This window comes from Phocoena phocoena, chromosome 2, assembly GCF_963924675.1.
Source record: "Phocoena phocoena chromosome 2, mPhoPho1.1, whole genome shotgun sequence".
Lineage (NCBI taxonomy): Eukaryota > Metazoa > Chordata > Mammalia > Artiodactyla > Phocoenidae > Phocoena > Phocoena phocoena.
This window is the reverse complement of record NC_089220.1, coordinates 7669244-7690526: the sequence shown is the minus strand read 5'-3', so window position 1 is coordinate 7690526 and position 21283 is coordinate 7669244. Positions and strand designations below refer to the sequence as shown.

Here is a 21283-nt window from a genome sequence, read left to right as displayed (position 1 = left end):
ATTTTGGATTAGCCCAGTGCTCTTCTGCCTAAAGAGTAGAGGGATCAGGCTTTAAAAAGCAGCGCATTTGGAAAAAATGTCTTGCTTTTTGTAATATGCATATCCTCAGTGCTTCCCCCCAAGGAATACCTATCTTTTTATGTTTTAACTTTTTATTTTATATTGGAGTGTAATTGATTAACAACGTTGTGTTAGTTTCAGGTGTACAGAAAAGTGATCTGTATATATACATATACAGATATCTATTCTTTTTCAAATATTTTTCCCATAATATTGAGCAGACTTCCCTGTGCTATACAGTAGGTCCTTGTTGCTTATGGAATACCTATCTTGTTGCTATAGTTTACATTAGGAGTTAATGTTTTTAATTGTACAATAAAAATTTGTGGGAGAAATAGTTCAGGACCAGTGTAAATGGGGTATGTTTTTACCAGTGGATGCATTCTGTATAACTTCAAACTAGAAGGTCAGCTTTGTTAGCATATTTTTTGACACACTAAAAAATTAACCTAAGGTTTTTAGGGTATTAACAGTTATAACTTGTGTATCAGTTTCGTCTCCACAAATCATCATAGTCAATTAGATTTTTAAATATTAATAACCATATATGGAAATACTTATATTTCTGTTCTTTTGCTTTTGTAAGTTAATGACTAGTGATTTAAATCTCTTTGTTTTCTCTTCAAGGTTCGAAAACCAGGAAGAGAGTCCAGAAGTAAATCAAATACTGTGAACCAGTTTTTCTTTTCTTCCTTTCATTTGACTCTTTCCTCCTTTCATTTGACTTTTTCCTCTTTGTCTGTATTAAGTGTTTTATTTTCATGTGAGTCTTGTGGAGTGGGGGAAACAATGAAGTACCTATGTCTTTGAAAAGCAGACTTTTTTTTATTAAATACTTTGTAGAATTTACTAAAGCCTAATTTATAAAATTTCACAGTATTAAGGTTATACCCTTTAAGCTGTCCCATGCTGTGTGTTTGAGGTTCTGGGGTACATATAAGAAATATTACTATGACATGCACTTTTCTAATCGTTGTATATTTCCTAGAGTGTATAAAATGTTTGGCAAAGTCCTTACTTTTAAGGAAATACACAAAATAAAGGTCTCTTTTTGCTTGTTACAAATTTGTTGTGGGCATAAGATTTGTTTTGTATTGATTTTGCTCAGTTCCACAAGCATTTGTTAAGCACCTGCTCTAGGAAATGAGAGGTACAAAGAAGAGAAAAGATTATGAAAGAAAAAATGGAGTAGTAAGTTTATCTGTGAGAGATGAAATACATGTATTTGAAAGATTACATGAGAATTATGTAAGTATGCAAGCTGTATGGTAAGAAAACAGGCAGTTATCAAGTGGTGGCCAGATCAAAGATTGTTTTAGACTGGCTTCCTTTAAGGAAATACTGTCAAATATCTCTCTCTCTCTCTCTCTCTCTCTATATATATATATATATATTTGGCTTATTCTTTCACAGGAAATTATTTTTCTCCCAAGTTTTTTTTTTTTGGTATGGTATAATATTTGTACAGTAAACCAACCACTTTAGAGTTTTAGTGATTAGAAATTTTAAAATATAGACTATATAGTTGCCTTGGGAACAAAAGCTTGGAATTTCAACATGAACAATTTCAAGATTTACTTTGTTAGAGAAATTGGGATTGGATTGGATTTTCTAGGGGTGGTACACCTTACCCTTGTAGCCTGTACAATGTTTTTAGATGGTGTATAGGTACACTTTTATTTAAATATGTAAGCATTTATTTAATATGTATTTAAAATATAAATAGCACATTAAACTGGTGATTTTTCTATTGCTTAGGATAAGCCTAAAGTAGGTATTTTAGTTTTTAGAAAAGCAAGTTGATTTGAAGAAAATATTAAGTAAATAATAGTACAGGTGGATGTAGACATGTCAGAAACTGTCAGGGTTGTACCAATTTTGAGCAACTCTGAACCAACACAATTTACCTTTTGGCTCTCTGATGTGGTGTTTAGTTGTCACACGAAGCATTTATCACTGCAGTGGTCGCATACTGAAAAACGCAAAGCAGATCTGCCAACTTTCCTTCGAAGGTTAATCTTTTAAATGCCTCCTGAAGTTCTAGGGCTCTGTGATTTTACAGAATGGAGAACTAGATTTTGGGCAGAGCCTCCTCCTGTTTTCTGTAGAATGTTGGATTTTAGTCCTCATCAGTGTTATGGTCCCACGTTTATTTGTAACATCTAAATCAACTCTCAAGTTCTGTTTCAAACACATTGATGCTTAAAATAGGATAAAATGTGTGTGGTGTGTTTTTGTGTATGTGCCTTAGCCTTTTTTATTTTTCAAAACACAAAAAGATAGCAAAACCTGTTGGTTAAATATTAAGAAAACAAACATTTCCTCACATATTGTTTTTAATAAGTGCTGGCATTTTCTCAAATGTTGCTCTATTGGCAGGGCTGCAGAAATGAAAAACTAATAGCCATAGTAGCCAGTTTGATTCATCGGCTGCATCCCCTTGTTCTGCTGTTCTGTTCCCTACCTTACTCTGGTTTTTCTTACCCCCCTGATTTCAAAGAAGTGGTTTAATAACCTCCTTGTCAGTCAGAGTTATGCTTTTTCCCTTGCCTTTTTCAGTTCCATACTTACTGTTTTTTATCTTGTGTTGTTTTTGTTTTCTTTCCAATCCCTGCATCCAGTGGGTTTGCCTTTCTTTATCCTCCCTTCACAATCCAACATCCTTATGGACGTGTTCCTGGTCCCATGTGTCCTGCCTTCTCTGCCATTTTCTTAGGTCCTTAGTGAGCTGAGGGTTTCTAGTCTGTTGAGGACCCACCCCTGTGCAGGCTCCTGTCCTTCAGACAGTGGGAACTACATGTGTGCTATATTTTCTAGACAGCAGCTGGTAAATCTTTGATAACCATCTAAGCCCTGATGTAAAATATCTTCTGGGTGTTCTTCAATAGTGATCTTTTAAGACAAATCAAACACTAATAGGCCAGGGCAGCAAAACCCCAATTATTTCTTTGAATTACTAACTTAAATGTGCATATCAAGAGCTAAGTTGCGTAGCAATGAATTAGTGGTGGAAATATAAATACATTATATGTATTTGTGTGCGTGTGTGTGTGCGCTTGTTTATCCTTTAAAACTATATTCATCTGGTCATCAAAGTGTATTAATAGTACTTGATCACTGTAGAAAATTTAGAATATACAGAAAAGTGTCAAAAGACAGACTAGCCATATTACTACCACCCACAGACAACCACTGTTAACATTTTGACACATTTTTTTCCAGCCTTCTTTATGCATTTTTATCTTTAAATATCATACTTTATAAAAGCTTTATATTCTGCTCTTTCAAGTGAACGTTAAATACTTTCCATGTTATTACAAATACTTCATAAATATAGTTTTTATGTTTCTATAATATTTTTTCTTATGGATTCGTGATACTTTCATGACCATTTCCCTAATGTTGGAGGTTTAAGTTGTTTTCAGTATTGGGATATTAGAAACAATATTCTTGAATAAAATTGGGCATAAGTCTTTGTCTACATGTACAAATATTTCCTTAGATTTTCAAAAGGGAACCATTGGGTGAAAGACTATGAAAATGGAAGGTTATTGGTGCACATTATCAACTTGCTTTGCAAAACTCCGTCAGTTAACACTTTACCCAGAAATCAGTGCTCAACTTACATTTTTGTCAACCTTGAGTGCTACTAATTTTTATAATTTGATAAGGTAAATTTTTTTTAATTGCTAGTGAACCTGAGCAATTTTTAATTTTTAAACAAATCATTCTATTTGCTTTTTGATGTGTGTGTTTGTACTGTTTGTATAGTAATGATCTTAACCTCTGTCATGTTTGTTGCTTTTTCCAGTTTATTTTTTGTTGATGATTTAATTCTTATCGCTTTGATCTCTTTCACTGTAATTTCTGCTACTGTTTTAAAATATTTCCCATCCTGATATCAGAAATATTTACCAGGGCTTTTTCTAGGATTTGTGTTTTAATGCTTCTGAATTTTTAATCCATACGAAATTTAATGTGGTGTATGTATGCCATGAAGTAAGGATCACAGTGGATTTTTTTCCAAATAGCTAACCAGTAGCTCCATTACCATTTGTTAAGTAAATTCTCTTCCTCACCCCCTTTCCATCCTGGTTTGTGTTGCCTGTTTTATTACAGATTAAGTTCTTATACCAGGGTCTGTTTCTGACTGTCAGTTCAATTTCATTGATCTGTCTGTCTGTTCTTATGCCAGCACCACACTGATTTAATTAGTGCCATTTTACTTATTAATTCTTATTTACTGCCCAAACCACATTCACAGAAATCAAAATGAAAGAGAAAATTCATTTATGATCTCACCACCACCACAAAAATCAAACGCTTGTCCTTTGGCTGTGTTATTTTTCAGTCCTATTTCATGCTTATATAATTTTTCCTAGTTGTAATAGTTGCATTGGTGAACTTTTGCGTGTGTGTGTCTTTTAAAGTTCCACAGTTTATTCTATATATACCCCTGATTCATTAAGCTCTACCGGTATAAAGAATACAAGACGCACTGAGGAAGTGATTCTATGCAGTATACTGCTGACCAGATGGTTTAGGCAGCTCTCTTTATCACTTGGGTGTTACTTTACAAATAAAATGCTTACTATTTTCATTGTACTAAGGATGTGTTATTCATATATTGGTGAGTTTTATTATAGCAGTAGTATTTTGCAACTTACGAGTAGTGTTGCTGAATTTTTGTAATTTTGACTCGTCATGAAGTTACCTGTAAAATTTCTCCATTAAGCAAGTACAGTTTTATTTATGAACCACTGCAGAGGATCTTCAAAGCACTCTTTCCTCTTTTTGGCTTGGTTAAGTCAACCGTTTTTTAAGGGTCTGAGTTATCAGTGGAGTTGGTCTATAAGATAATCTTTGTGCCTGGAGTACGGAGGCAGGAAGGAATATTAAAGGCACGGATCCCGCCTTGGGTGGGGGGCTGGGGAGGAAGTGGGACAGTAGTCTGAAATCTGTTTCTATTTTTCTGTAGGTTGTCTTTCTGCTTCTGGTATCTTTTAGAAGCAAGTGAAAAGTGATCACAGTTATGTAAATGAAGACCTTATAACACCTGGACTACAGGTTGTTTAATAACTAAAAAATTGCTGTATTTAATATTTTTTCTGACTTTGACATAAAAAGCACAGTACAGAAGTTCATGGTGCGCCTTCTTGGTATAATTCTCAGATGTGAGAGGTACCTCACACTTCCCTTGTAAGGGTCGGATATGAACTTAGAAGAGTTCTGAACAACTGAAGGGTCTGCTAAGGCTGAACGCAGGAGAGTCCTAGGGCAGTATGTGTCCAGGGAAGGTTACAACTGGAAGCGCATGTTGATTCTGTTAGATTGCCTGGCCAAGAGAGTCATGGTTTCTGTCTTGAACTTTTCTAGATAGAGGAATGTGCCTTTAAGATCCTTGAGAAAACTTTCATGTTCTAAACATTTTAGTTCTCCTCCCCCAACCCCCCAAAAAAGAGCTTTTGTTTTTTTGTCTTCCGTTATTTCATTAACTCTTGTAGAACATTTTGGGGCTGACGCATGAGTCAGTCCAGCCGGAGAAGTATCGTTCACATCCTAACCAGCTTAACACTGGTTGCAAAGGTGTGCGATGTGGTCCCTGTGTAACACCCCATCACCTCCTACCAGCCCCCTGAAGTTTTTTTTTTTTCCAGTTTTATTGAGAAATAATTGACAAACATCACTGTATAGGTTTAATAAGGTGACTAGCACCCCTCAAATTTCTCCTGTAAAAATCCTTGGCAGATGTTTAAGAGCTTAAGACAAATATGTAACTTACCCTATAATTTATAATTTAAAGAAGGATCATTTAGGGCTTCCCTGGTGGCGCAGTGGTTGAGAGTCCACCTGCCGATGCAGGGGACGCGGGTTCGTGCCCCGGTCCGGGAGGATCCCGCGTGCTGCGGAGCGGCTGGGCCCGTGAGCCATGGCCGCTGAGCCTGTGCTCCGCAACGGGAGAGGCCACAGCAGTGAGAGGCCCGCGTACTGCAAAAAAAAGAAAAAAAAAAAAAAAGGAAGGATCATTTAGACATTTCTTAAGATACACATGCAGTCACAGTGGGCTTCCCACCGACACACCTTTTGTTAAACTTCCTAACTATGCTTTTGAAAAAGAAGTCATCTGTATTCCAGGTGCTACAGGCCCAAAATAAGTCTTTGATTTGTCATGCAAAGTGTTTAGAAAGCAAAGGTGGCTGAAATTATATCAAAATGGTTCCTAAGGCCCTGTCTGTTCCTGTCGAGGTCAGAGGAGCCACAGCCTGCAGAATCACAATTTGAGGTCAGGAATCCGGAACCCCTGCTGTTCCCAATGAACTGTGTGATGTACACAGAAGAGCTAAATGAACAGTCATGATAATACCTGGTTGGTCTTTTAGCAGCAAAATTGGAGGTGGGGGGAGGAATATGAAACTTTTTAAAACCGCGGGTTTTTTTTTTTTTTTGTGGTATTATTGTTGATATCCCTATTTGAATGTAAAGTCCCTAACAAAAGAAGCAAGCTGCCTTTAGACTGCATTTACTGCTCTTGATGACTCCAGTTGTGTGTAAATATTAGAAAACAGCAGGGTCCTGCATTCCAAGAATCACTTGAGCAGTGCCACGAAGACAAGTGTCCTGACTGGTGTAGTCATACTCCCCAGCTCTCCTGCTGTTTCTAATCTGTGCGCACAGCCGTGAAAAAACTGGACTGACATTTACAGGCACAGCAGGGAGACACTTGACTAGGGAATGTTAAAGACTCCAGCACCTCCGATTCAAAGTGGCCACCACACATGATAAATCTTCACAGGAGAGCTAGCCTGCGCTTCCACTGATGCCATAATGAGGGTATCTGTAATGAAGCAAAGAAGTGAAACATTGTCCCCCCACAAGCTCAACTTTTTAGCAGTCTGATATTTATTGTTGTCTTTTTCAGACCTAAATATCTAACGGGAGAGTCTCATCCTGTGTCGGTGAAGGATCTTTTCCTTTTGAACTGCTTTTTGGAGTCTGTTTCCTGTCGTCCTCACTCCTCCCTAGGGTTTTACAGGGAATTTCCTCAGGAAAGAACACTTCCCCATCAACTGTGAATAAAAATAAAATTTCCCGGAACCTGCTGTAACTGGTATGGAAGAGAGGGTCAGTTACTTTCTGCCTCGAGTCTGACAGACTTCCCTCTCTGTTTTGTCCCAGCGAGCTGCCGGATTTGTATCCCATAATACCAGTAATGCAGTTAGGCTGGCTGCACAGTGTCTGGTTGACTTCAGTTAAGAGTTTCTTTCCCTATGGGAATAAGACCAGACAGACTGTCATTTGCTGTTACTAATTCTGCTTAGCGTTATCACTGGAGCTTTTTTGTAATTAGCTATCTTAGTTGGCTCTTAAATTTTAATAGCCAGTTGAAGCTACGTTTTAGCCAAGTTCCATATCTAAATTGCACTCAGTCCATTAACAAAGTTGGTTAAAAGGCTATTAAAACAAAAGCCAATATATGGTGGTTCGCACTTGCATCTTTGCAGCAGGAGCAATGCCAGCCTCCCCCCTAGTTCTCTAAAGGAACTTTCTCTCCCCAAAGTTACGCATAAGCTGAACTCAACTTCCTGAGGGGCAAGAAATTAACATCAACAAGATTTTTAGTACATGAACATATCCAAAACTGTCACTGCCAACTGCCTTTTCCTCTCCGTGAGGGTTCTTTGGGGTTTGGTTTTACTTGGTTGATGGCGGTACAGGGAGGAAGAGGGGCATTTAATATTCCAACTTAAAGTTGACGGGTTTGAAAAGTGAATAATTGAAATGATGTTTTTCTCCATTTCAGCTGATCAAAATTATTAGCAAAACCATCTGAGGCACCTTCTGGTAGAATTGTAGTCTTGCTGGGTTTAAGTCTGTAAAACATTCTGCCAGACGTTAAAAAAAAAAAAAAAAAATTGTAGACGAGCCAGCACATAGGCTCAGACCTCGTGCCTAACTGATAGTCCCCATTGTTCGTGGTTTTTAATTCAGATCATTTCTAACTCTGACACGCACACCCACCCCAACCCTTTGCAAATTGGTTTGCCAAGACTTTACTTTCTTCATTGAGTGCCCGCTCCCTCCATATTGGGACAGTGGGTCTGTTTTCCATTTTCAAAGATCCTTAATTTCAAATTTTTTTAGAATTTGTGAAGCAGGCTGTCAAAAGAAATTAGACTGGTGCAGGCACATTCAGTTGACGTTTTTTCTGTGAATCATCAGGACCCTGGGAATGAAGATGTGGAGAGAAACTACTAGGCAAATAGGTCCTGTCACCCTGACTCAGCTGAGTGCCTCTGAAGAACGTCTCCACCCCCAGTCTGTTGAATTTGCCGATGTCCTCTTTTAAAATGAAGAGTCTATCCGCCTCAAAAATATACAGGCTTTTTTTTTTTTTTCTTAAACTCCAAATGGTGGCTTTTTCTATTTCCCCATTCAGAAGATATTAGGAATTGTAGTTTAATTTTAATTTTTAAAGCAGTAGGTGGCAGGTTGGAATACTTTCCACTCCCCAGTGTCTGGCCATTCTTCTGGTTACCTTTTCTCTTACTCAGAACTGCTGTCAAGCTGTAAACTTTGGTGGTGCTATCCTCCCTACCGAAGGCCACCTGGCAGACAAATTCTAGTGAAACCCAAGCGTTCGTTATATTTCCATTTTAAATATGTTTAGTAGCTCACATTCACATATGATCTTTTGTCTGGATTTGCTTCTCTAGCCTTTGGCTAAATGGCTGGGTTGCCATCAGTGAGTGTGGCCTTGACAGAGATGAAGAGCTTCACCTGTCTTAACAAAGGACTGGAAATGCTGGAGGGCCTCTCTGGTGGTTTTTGTCCTCTGTCAGAAGCTGATGGAAGAGGTCAAGATCATTTTATCCAGTGTTAGATGATATGCAGTGAAATTAATATACTGTTAAAAATGTATAGGTAACGAATTGGCCTTTGATAAAGATAGAACTGGCTTTGAAAATCGGGTCACAAACTCTTAAGAGGTCAGGGTTGGTGGTTCCTCCCGTGAAGACTGAAGGCAGGAACAGCCCTACCGTGGTTTTTCAGGGGACCCTCTAGCTGTTGATGGATGACCTTTGTGGGCTTTAAGTGATAATGTCTACAATATATGTTAGACCTCACCTACCCATACTTTATTTTAAACTAATTTTTAGGAGATACTCATAGGTAATACATGTATGGTACATGATATAAAAATCAGTAGGAACAAAGGTAAATAGTGATTATATTGTACACCTGTAACATATAGTATTTTACATCAACTGCAAAAAAAAAAAACTATAGAGAGGATGATGGGAAAAAAGGAAGTAATTGGCAGAAATTTTAAAATAGCATACCATATCACATATGGGAACCTATTATATATATTAAATATATATGCTAAAAATTAACTTCCAGCATCAAGAATATTTAAAAGTACTTTCATTAAAAAAAGGTAAATGGTGAAGTCTTAAATTTAAGATTATGGACCACCAAGGAACCTGGATAGAAGATAATCCTGTTTTTGTTTCATGAAAAACTGAAAGAATCCATGACAAAAAAATTAAGAACCTTTCCTTTTCCGTAGCTCTAGGTTCCCGCCCCAGAAATAAAAACTGTTACAGGTTTGGATAGCCTTCCAAAGCCACAATCTGCATATCCATTAATGGAGGGGGGCGGGAGGGGGAAGGGGAAAGAAAGAATGCAAACTCTTATTTTTTCTATATTGCAATTTATTGGGATAAAGGCTCTAGCCAAGCTATGAGGTCAAACACCTATTTTAATGTAACTGCTCACAATGGGCGTATATCATCTCATTATTCAGTCGGTTTTATATTATCCTCTTTGAAGATCTCTTAGTGATTCCATCAGTAGAAGAGACTGCAGCTTTGCCTGTCTATGCTGAAGGCAAGTGGCTGGCTCTAGAGCTCAGTGCAGGCCTGGGGCTCAGGTTTTCAAAGCCTCACCCACCTGCGCAGCAGTCTTCCTGGGTCGCTTCTTCCCCGCTGACCCTGGGGTTTCCTCTTTGCATCTCTTTCGTGTTGGATCACCTGTTACCTGGCCCAGTGTGTTTCTCCTTGGTTTACCCCTCATCGGGAGGAGCACATCCTCCATTAGTTCCCTGAGAAAAAGGTGCGTGGGAGGTAAGTTTTTTGAATTCTTGCATGTCTGAGGATGTCTTTGTTCTACCTTTCCTCTTGGCTGATAGTTTGATTTGTACAGAATTATGGATTGGAAATAATTTTTCTTCAACGTTTCGAAGGCATTACTCTGATAACCTTCTAGTTCCAGAGTTGCTGTTGAGCACACTTGAAGCTACTCTGTTCTCTCTTTCTGGAGCTTCTGTTCAGATATTGGGAATCATAGGCTGATCTTCTAAGCTTTCTTCCTTCTCCCCCCACTTACTTTCTGTCTCTTTTGTCTTTTTCCTTCTACTTCCTGGGAGGTTTCCTCAATATTTTCTTCTAACTCTTAGGATTTTAAAAAATTTCTGCTGTCATATTTTTAATTTACAAGAGCTTTTTGTTCTCCAAGTGTCCTTTCTCATGCGTGCAGGATCTCCTTATATCGCTGAGGATTTTCATTATAGTATTTGGAAGCTTTTTTGTCCCTACATAGTCTCTGTTTCTACAAATTGCATTCCCACTCCCCCATCTTGTTTGGATCTTTGTCCTTTATTTTATTTTATTTTATTTTATCTATTTAATTAATTTATGGCTACATTGGGTCTTTGTTGTTGGCTCTTTGTTGCTGCGCAAGGACTTTGTCTAGTTGCAGTGAGCGCAACTTACTCTTCCTTGTGGTGTGTGGGTTTCTCATTGCGGTGGCTTCTCGTTGCAGAGCTCGGGCTCTAGGCATGCGGGCTTCAGTAGTTGTGGCACTCAGGCTCAGTAGTTGTGACTCGTGGGCTCTAGAGCGCAGGCTCAGTAGTTGTGGCACATGGGCTTAGTTGCTCAGCAGCATGTAGGATCTTCCTGGACCAGGGCTCGAACCCGTGTCCCCTGCATTTGCAGGCGGATTCTCAACCACTGCGCCACCAGGGAAGTTCCTGTACTTTATTTTAGATGGTTTCTTCAAATGTCTGGCACTTCCTTGGCTGTCTATTTATATATAAGTGCAAGCCATTAAAAGGTGAATGGGAGTTCCGGGTCTGTGTGTGTGAGGGGGAGGGGCTTAGAGCTGGCATTTTGGGGCTTCCATGGAGAGCGACTTGAATCGGCCATTTTTGGAAGAACCCCATCCTTACCCTGAGACCTTCAGAAAACTGCACCTGAGATGAAGGCTTATGTGAAGGTCTTTTATTTGTGAATGTGGTCCCAGGGAGCAGAGGTGAGGGACAAGGGAATGGAAACAGGGAAGGAGGGAGCACAGTTACAGGGATGCATCATCAAGTTGGCTACGCCTGAGAGTGACTGACACACACATCCTGTAGAACCTTCCAAAGAGCCCATTGAAATACATCTCACAATCTCCAACCCATCTCTCTTCCTTTGGGTGTGAAGCTTCCCACACTTCTGAGTTGCACATGTGGAAGGTCCGCTATTCCTGGCAGGCATCTCATACAAATCCCAAAGAAGGAAATATAAGAGAGGCCATCAGGTTACACTCACGAGCTGGTGGAAGCCTGTGTGGAGTCTGTCACTGCAGCTTGGGCTGGAATGAGAGAGGATTTGAAGCAATGCACTACCATGGGATTATCCTAAGGTTTTTTTCTGCTTGGACTAGTCCATTTCCATAGAGAAGTTTCTTTTGCCCAGAGAGTTGAATTATGAATGCTAAACTTAAGAGATCTCCATTGTCTTAGCTTGGGCTGCTTATAATAAAGATACCATAGACTGGGTGGTTTATTTCTCAGAGTTCTGGAGAAATAGATTAGAAGTCTGAGGTCAGAATGCCAGCATGGTCTGGTTCTGATGAAGGCCCTCTTCTGGGTTGCAGATTACCAGCTGCTTCTATCCTCACATTGAGGAGAGCAGAGAGGGAAAGTGAGTTTTCTTGGACTCTTATAAGGGCACTAATCCCATTTATGAGGGCTCCATCCTCATGACTTCATCTAACCCTAACTACCTTCCCAAGGTCCCACCTCCTAATGCCATCATATTGAGGGTATGAATTGAACATAATGAATTTGGGGGAATGCAAACATTCTATAACACCCATCCACTGTGGATTTTTGCCTTGTATGGATTGTACTTTTGGTATCAAGTCTAAGAACTCAGCCTAGCCCTAGATTTTCTAATTTTCCCCAGAGTTTTATTTTTGTGTTTCACATTTGTCTGTCATCCATTCTGAGTTAATTTTTGTGTAAAGTCTGAGTTTTAAGTCAAGATTCAGTTTTTTTGCCTATAGATATCCAGTTGTTGCAGAACCATTTCTTGAAAAGACTGCCCCTCCTCTGTTGAATTGCTTTTGCACCTTTGTCAAAAATTAGTTGGACATATTTTAAGTGGGTGTATCTGTGGATTTTCTTTTCTGTTCCATTGATCTCTGTGTTCATCTTTCTGTCAATAAAATGTGCTGTTTTGATTATTGTAAGATATAGTAAGCCTTAATGTTAGGTAGAATGATTCCTCCCACTTTGTGCAGTTTTAGGTTTTTTTTCTTTTCTTTTTTTTTTTTTTTTTGTGGTACGCGAGCCTCTCACTGTTGTGGCCTCTCCCGCCGTGGATCACAGGCTCTGGATGCTCAGGCCCAGCAGCCACGGCTCACAGGCCCAGCCGCTCCGCAGCATGTGGGATCCTCCTGGACCAGGGCACGAACCCATGTCCCCTGCACCGGCAGGCGGACTCTCAACCACTGCGCCACCAGGGAAGCCCAAGGTTGTTTTAATTATTCTAGAACCTTTGCCTTTCTATAATAAATTTTAGAATAAACTCATGTCTATGAAAAAAAATTGCTGGAATTTTAATAGAAGTGACATTAAAACTTTGATTAATTTTGGGAGGATCAACATCTTTACTATGTTGAGTCGTCCTACCTGTGAACACAGTATGTCCATTTATTTAGGTCTTTGATTTCTTTCGTCAGTATTTAAGTTTCAGTATGCAGATCCTCTACATATTTTGTTAAGTGTATACCTAAGTATTTTATTTCCTCTGGAGCAATTGTAAATGGTGTTGTGTTTTTAATTTTGGTTTCCACAGGTCCATTGTTAGTATAAAGAAATGTAATTAAGTTTTTTGTGTTGATCTTGAATCTTGTGACATCAATGAACTTACTAGTTATCAATTTTAAAACTCAAGTATTGTGTTCTTGTTATGGTTAAAAAAATGAGAGCTCTTTGCTTTCTTCTACTCTTTCCTATCATCTCAATAAAATTATATGTTTTTAGATAAATTGGTAGTCAGTGTTTATATTATTTCAATTAGGTAGGTATTGTTTATTTCAATCATATCCAAAAAATCTATCAAATTCTTTCTTTTTCTAATTAGAGACCTGCCTCCTGGAGCCTTCCTTCTTGCTCCGTTGAGTAACTAGTTAGTCCCCGAGTTCCTGCAGAGCTCTTCACCTAGGGCTCCCCCTCATTGTAATACTGAACTTCTCTACCACTTTGTTGTATTGAATCTCTTGTTCCTGGTTTCTATAGCTTCTTTCTTGATTTTCTCTCTTACTTTGCACTAGTACATTCTCCAGAAGCTTCTTTAAAAACATGTGTTGGAGGTTATTATTAATTTTTTTTAATCCTTGCATGTCTGAAAAAATATATCTTTAATGTCTCTTCACATCTGAAAGTTTGGCTAGGTATAGAAGCCTAGGTTGAAAAGTCTTTTCCTTCAATATTTTTAAATGTTGCACTACTGTCTCCTGGCATTTAGTGTTGCTTAGGGGAATTCCAATGAATTCTGATTCCCTTTTCTCTCTCAAACTCTTAGGATCTTCTCTTTACCCTTGCTGTTATAATATTTCATACCTTGGCAAGGCTTCTTGTCATTTGCTGTACTGGGAACTCAATTATTTGTCAAATATTGAACATTCAGTTTGTTCCAGGCACTGTTCAAAACTCTGAAGGTTCTGCATGAATAAGACAGATGAGGTTTTCCAGAGTTTATAATCTTGTAGGGAAAAAAAGATAAATATACAAATAACTACAATAATTTCAGATTATGACAGTACAGTGAAGAATATAAAAGAGAAAAATGAATTTGGAGAAAGTCTGTTGGACAGCGGGTGCTATGTTAGTCAGGGTGACCAGGGAAGATCCCTCTGATGAGATGATGTCAGAGCTGAGACATGGAGGGCAAGAAGGAGGGGGCCACCTGGAGAAGACGGTTCTAGATAGAGGCAAATGGAAGAGTAAAGGTCCTGAGCTCAGTGCATCTGAGGTGCAGGGGGTAGAGTGTGGCTGGAGTGGTGGACAAAAGACTGGCAAAAATGAAGTTGGACAGTTCAGCAGAAGCCATACCACATCACGTAGGGCTATGGAAAGGAGTCGGGATTTTATTCTACTTGAAGTGAGAAGCACTTGGAAAGTTACACACAGAGGAGTGATAGGCTCCACTTTCCCCTTTTAAAAGACCACCTGAGCTGTTCTGGGAGAACAGTCTGCAGAGGAACAAGAGTAGAAACCAGCGGTGACCACTGAGGAAGCTGTTTCAGATTTTCACATGATGTGGCTTGGGCTCTGTGCCCCTTTCCGACCAGAAGACTTTGTTTCTCAGTTCTGAGAAGTATTCTTTGATTTTTTCCTTCCCTCCAATTTCTCTGTTTTATGTTTTTGGACCTCTTAGCAGTTACTTGTTGGACCTCTCCTGTTTTTTCTTTATGTATTTCATCCCAGTTTTGGGGGTGTTTCCTTCATTTTATCCTTAAACATTTTTAGAGATGATTTTAAATGATTTAGGCCATGCTGAGTGGGGAAGGAAGGCTAGGGTCCAAGTGGGCTACCTTGTTTTCAGCCCCTGCAGCTCTCTCTCCAGTTCCCCGAGGAACCTGGAGCCCTGTGCTGCTCAGGGAAGCCCTTCAGGGGCTTTCTCTGCTCTGCTAGGTCAGTGGGTACCCACGGGTACCCACTGTCTGCCAGGCACTGTGTAAGTGTTGGCAGATGAAAGGACAAGCAGAACTATTAAAGGAAAAATACTTCTCTAAGGGATGCTCAAAGCTCAAGAGAAGTGTGGAGTTGGGAGGAATAGTTGTACACGGCATATGAATCCAGGTGTCCAAGTACTGACCTCCTGCACCCTAGGGGACACCAGAATGTGCTGGCATGTGGTAGTGGAAACGATTTTTGAGTAATCATGAAAAAAGTAAAAAAGGCCAGTGACCGGGAATGGGCAAATCTTCAAATGTCATTGTCACACCATATTCTGGATTTAGTCATTTAAACAAATGATGCTAACCTAAATCTTTTTTTTTTTAATTATTGAGTTTTCCTTCCTCCTCCCTTCTCCCTTCCCTCCCTCCCTTCCTTCCTTCTTTCCCCCTCCCTCCCTCCCTTGTATATTTACTTTGCCAATGGTTAGGAGGAATAAAAAGAGTGAAACTTTATTTTAAGGCAAAGGGTCCTGGAGAATGTGCAGAAATTTGGGCATTCAAGAAGCACATGAAAAGCTGCTCAACATCACTAATTATTAGAGAAATGCAAATCAAAACTACAATGAGGTATCACCTCACACCAGTTAGAATGGGCATCGTCAGAAAATCTACAAACAACAAATGCTGGAGAGGGTGTGGAGAAAAGGGAACCCTCTTGCATTGTTGGTGGGAATGTAAATTGATACAGCCACTATGGAGAACAGTATGGAGGTTCCTTAAAAAACTAAAAATAGAATGACCATATGATCCAGCAATCCCACTACTGGGCATATACCCAGAGAAAACCATAATTCAAAAAGACACATGCACCCCAATATTCATTGTAGCACTATTTACAATAGCCAGGTCATGGAAGCAACCTAAATGTCCATTGACAGACGAATGGATAAAGAAGTTGTGGTACATATATACAATGGAATATTACTCAGCCATAAAATGGAACAAAATTGGGTCATTTGTTGAGACGTGGTTGGATCTAGAGACTCATACAGAGTGACGTAATTCAGAAAGAGAAAAACAAATATCATATATTAATGCATATATGTGGAACCTAGAAAAATGGTACAGATGAACCGGTTTGCAGGGTAGAAGTTGAGACACAGATGTAGAAAACAAACGTATGTACACCAAGGGGGGTAAGCTGTCGGGGGGGTGGGGATGGTGGTGTGATGAATTGGGCAATTGGGATTGACATGTATACACTGATGTGTATAAAATGGATGACTAAGAAGAACCTGCTGTATAAAAAAATAAATAAAATTTAAAAATATATATACAATTTAGGTCTAAGATTATGAATATGTTTATTCATAAAAATATATACATGCCATATATAAGAAAAAGAAATGTGTTACCTATTCACACTCCCAAAAGAAAAGGGTACATTTGAAGTAAATATTTGTATATATGGGTATTCTAAAAAGCTCTGTAGTATATATATGATTAAATGTTTATGTTCCTGTTAAAAAAAAAAAAAAAGGTGGGCATTGTATAATCAGGTGGAGTCATAGCTGGCTGGCAGAGGTCCCCCAGAGGAGTCCCTTCGGTCCTGCTGTCATGCTCAGTCCTTCTGTCCACATTTCCATTGTCTTTTATATAAAGACAGAAACCTGCTTATCATGTCTACAGATGAAATAATTTACTAGCCATAGCAGCTTATACTTTGGATGATAGCAAGAGTCAGAAGAGTCTGGACGTCTGTCTGATTATCAGTCTCCCTCAGCAGCCTGTGAACCTCCTGTCTTGGTCTTTGAGCCTCAGTAATAAGCGCAGCATCTGACACATGGTTGATGTGGGATAAATATTTGCTGAATGAATGAATGACTGGCTAGAAGATGAGGAAAACTGGGAAATGAAATTAATCCACCAAGTGTTAATATTCGGAAAAAAAAATCAGTTACCCAAGAATAGGATGAAGACGTGGCCCAGCAGCAGGTCATGGGGAAAGGAAGGAGGCTTGAGCTGATGACCATCTTCTGGGCCAGGAAGGTGATGTCCACACCGAGGCTGCTTGGCTGATTCACTCTGCACACAACAAACCACATCTTGGTGCCCCATTTGCATGGACCTGGACAAAGTGAGGTGCTTCCAAAAAGGGTGGGAAGGGTGGAGAATGCTTAAGAAACCATGTCACACCAGGAAACACTGAAAAAACTGGGATGATTTATTTTGGAGAACGGTGTGGGGAGTGTGGTGGAAAAGGTTGGTGTCTAAAATATTTGAAAATCTGTCGTGTGGAAGAAGAATAAGAGTCACTGCAGTCCCTGGACAAGGCAGAACCAGGCCGGATGAGGTGGAAGTTAAAGGGAGACGGCACCACACAGAGAAGTGACTGATAGCTCTCAAGTCCAAAGGGAGCCAGCAGCCCTAATGAGGCAGTAAACGCCTCACCTCTGGAAGCTTCAAGCAGAGATGGCTAAATATGGGACCTCCCTGGCGGTCCAGTGGTTAGGACTTGGTCCTTTCACTTCAGGGGGCCTGGGTTAGATCCCTCTTCAGGGAACTAAGATCCCACAAGCCGTGTGTTGCAGCCAAAAAGAGAGAGAGAGAGAGATTGTTAAATAATATCGTTGTGGGGTTCTTATCCTAGAGCCTCCATCTTGTAATAATAAATATAAAAATGTACTATTAATTTATTGAGTGCTTACTATGTTCTAGGCATGGTGCTCTTTTATATGTATTATTTCATCTTCATAGTGACCTTGTGACAAGTGACCATAGTGAAAATCAGGCTGCTCTGATTTTCCAGGAATCTGATGCTTAGAGGTCAAATGACTTGCCTAAAGTCACACAGTTAATGAGTTATACAATGTGATATGAGCCCAAACTTGTCTGCCTCCCGAGCCACCCTTTTTGCCACTGTACCCTGTGGCCACAATCTCTGAGGGTAACTCGGTGCTGTGCTCAGCCATTGCAACCTGGCCCTCACACCTCCGAAATATTTTCAACCCTGATTGTATCAGTTAGTGTGGGCCAGGTAACAAACAACTCTAAACAATTCTAAAATCTCAGTGGCTTAAAAACCACAGTTTTGTTGTTGTTCTTTTCCAGGTTCCATGACCCAGGTTGCAACGGGAAGAAGAACTGGGAATACTTGGTGAGGAACATGAATGGCTTTCATACCTAAGCAGGAGGAAGTTGAAAATAACAAATTATTGGTGTCAGATCATGGCCTAAATGGTAACAATGTTAAGTAATGAGACTTGAATTTCCTTGTAGCTTATGGAAAGTGATCTTGTTATTTTATAATTACCAATGGGCTGCAAGAACGGCCTCAGTCATTAACTCCCTTGGGTGCAAGGCTTGGTGGCAGAAGTGAGCCACGATAGCACTGCTTCTATAGTCAACAGAAGTGTAGAAGCTTTTGGATGCCCCCCCGCCATCTCTTCTGGCAGTTGGTCCAGGAATACAAGTGGGAATCCATCAAGCATCTTCTGTCTATAGCTGAGGGCAAGTCCTGTGCTACACACAGTTTCAGATCTCTCTCTGCGCTCCCCTCTCTGTCTCTCTTTCCCTCTCCATCTCTCTAGCTCTGGCTCTCACTCTCCTCTACCCCTTCCTCCCACCCCCTACCCCACTGCTGACTTCTCAGGTATAACGTGGTACACTGTCCTTGTTTGGAAATCAACCACCAAATCCAGAAATAAACCAACTTAGAAAAGGGCAGAGGTTCTTAACTCATAGCTCCCCTCTGTTTCCAGAAGAACATGGCAATGATGGACAAAGTGGCGGGAATTGCTCACAGGGCAGTAATTAAAATCACTTAGAAGACATTCCAGATGGCCAAAGCCATGTTCAACATGTGTGGAGTCTGGAGGACTCTTTCCTCTGCTTTCTCCCTACTACTCCAGCAATACCTGTAAAGTTCATGATGTTTCTAAGCTAGGAGGTTCTCATTTCAGGTCATGAGAATGTTGCCATGCTCCACCTTCTCTCATAGATGGCCCTCCTCTAGCTACTGCATACAAGGAGTTAGTGTTGGCCAGGGGAGACAATGGACATGAAGCACATCTTCCATAACCTGGAATCAGAAAACTGGCTGCAGCTGTGTCAAGGTGAACCTCACAGATTTCTCTTACTCTTTTTGATTTCTGAAAGTTCCCTAACATGAGGATTTCCAGATAAAATACAAGATGCCCAGTTATATTTGAATTTCAGGTAACACATAACTTCTTAGTGTAAATATCTCCCCAATACTGCCTGGGACGTGCTTCTCCAAAAAACATGATTCATTATTTATCTGAAGTTCCAATGAAACTGGGTGTCTTGTGTTTCTGCTACACCCCACCTGAAATGCAACTGCTGCTAATTTTCAAATTATGTGAGACAGAGCTTGGGAAGGCACACTGCCAAATAGCCACATGGAAGCAACGTCTCAGACCATCTTCCCAAACACATCATTTGGGAATCAGGTGCACAACGGAATGCCAAAGACAAATGGCTTTCATCTGCTTCCAAGGAAGGCTTGATATTGCGTCTTGGGTTACTAGAAATCCTCTTGATTACCCTCCACAAGAAGAGAACCACAGCAGCAAACACGCTGCAAGGTAACAATGAACCCTCAACTGTAGCTGGATGTGTATAAATGGGGTAAAACTAATCCCCTCTCTGAAGCAAGAGTGTGATGCCAAAGCCCAAGACAGGCCTTTCCACTGCACTAGCCAGTAGCCTGACAGTGAGAAGCAAACCAGAGTGGTTCTAAAGGGATGGTTTTATTGACCTCTTTGGCCATTAAAAGCCTCTCCTAGAATTCTGTCTTCTGTTTACAGCGGCAACAGAGAAGAAAAAGTTGGGAGTGAAAGTCTTGGGTTTGGATTGGTTGGTTACCGTTTCTCTCTATGCTGTGGGCTGCATTGCAGAGAAGGGGCCTTGGCTATTTCATCTACTCACTTGGCATGTTTTTGAGCCACTGGGTTCTGGGAGAATAACGAATTCCATCCTCATGGGAGCACTGTCCGGGAGCCTTTCATTCCTGTGCAGAGAGACGCTCCTGGGCTGGGCACTGGTCTTCTCCATTTATTGTAACAAACCGAGGGCCTTGTCCCCATTTACTAGATGGGGACGCTGGGGCTTAGGGGCAGGCCTCGCTGGGATTAGGTGTCCTTTCCACCGCCTTGCAGACACACTGGGCATCCCGTGCTCCATGTAACACAGCCTAAAACGCACCCATCTAGGCCGAGCCTCTCATTGGAGAAGCAGAAAGAAGGCTCAGTGTGATTAGGTGAAATGCCTGAAGTCCCTGTGTTGAGTCAGGTTTGGGTTGCACAGCTGCCCCACCTAAGGTCACCTGGTGACTTAAGCCGGGTCTCTGGGGAAGGGACCCTGAGCTGAACTGGGGTCTTGCTGCAGGAAGTTCACTGAGTGGGGGCTGACAGTCGGGCACACGTACAGGTACAAGTTTAACCACAACTTTCTGGTGGGAAGGGATCCTGATCTGGAGCTTGCTAATTCCCATGGTGTAAATTTACCCCCGTGACCGATTTCCAGCTGTCGCCCTGACGTGACTGGATGCAGACTTGGGAAGAGGTGCCCAGGATCAGCCCCAGCACATCAGCGCCCGTGGGGAGTGAAGGAACCAGGCGAGGCGGAGGGTAAGGTTAGACAATGCTGCGGTCACACAAAGGCCCCAGCAGCTCCGGGAAGCTAGCCTACCCTGCAGGGTAGTCCCAAACGGGCTGAGGCCCGAACCTTTGTGCTCCCCTGTATGCCCTTCCCCGTGTCACCCTGTCGTTAGACGTGGGTTGCCTGGGGTGCGGGCGGGCTGGTGCTCTCCTTCCTCTAAGTTTCCACAGCATGGGGGGTGCAGCCGTCCTAAGCCCCCATCCTGCGGGGTGGGCAAGTCTTCTCACTTGTTGCCCCTCATCAGCAAGAAGCAGTTCACTCTGCTTCACCCTTGCATCCCCCATGGTTCTTGGCACCTGGAAGATGCTTGGCAAACATCAGATAATGGAGAGTTGAATGAACCAGTGATCAAGTGAACTTTCAGTAAAGGTCTGATGACCACGGCTCCAGTTCAGCCCACGTCTCAGGCTCTTGTCTGCATTGTGTTGTATGTTGCTATTTCCTATGTGAAAGCCCATTTCCCCACCCGGGATGATGAGTTCATTTGCACCAGACCCAGGCCCCCTGTTTGTCCTGTGATCTGCGCAGCAGGCAGCGTCGCCAGCACTCACCACTGAGAGAAATGGTTTGAGTGGGGTGTAGGCAT

The 21283-nt window shown here is 41.0% G+C and overlaps 1 protein-coding gene across 3 annotated transcripts in view; it reads left to right on the top strand.

The window, feature by feature from the left end:
* VRK1 (VRK serine/threonine kinase 1) overlaps nucleotides 1-909 on the top strand; it is a 78666-nt gene extending 77757 nt beyond the window's left edge. For 2 of the 3 annotated variants that reach the window (XM_065871331.1, XM_065871329.1), the window contains one exon: nucleotides 688-719. In XM_065871331.1, the coding sequence (XP_065727403.1) occupies nucleotides 688-719 (32 nt within the window). Of the gene's footprint in view, nucleotides 1-687 lie in introns of all 3 variants that reach the window. The other variant, XM_065871330.1, reaches the window with a different exon arrangement.
* Nucleotides 910-21283: the final 20374 nt, after the last annotated feature.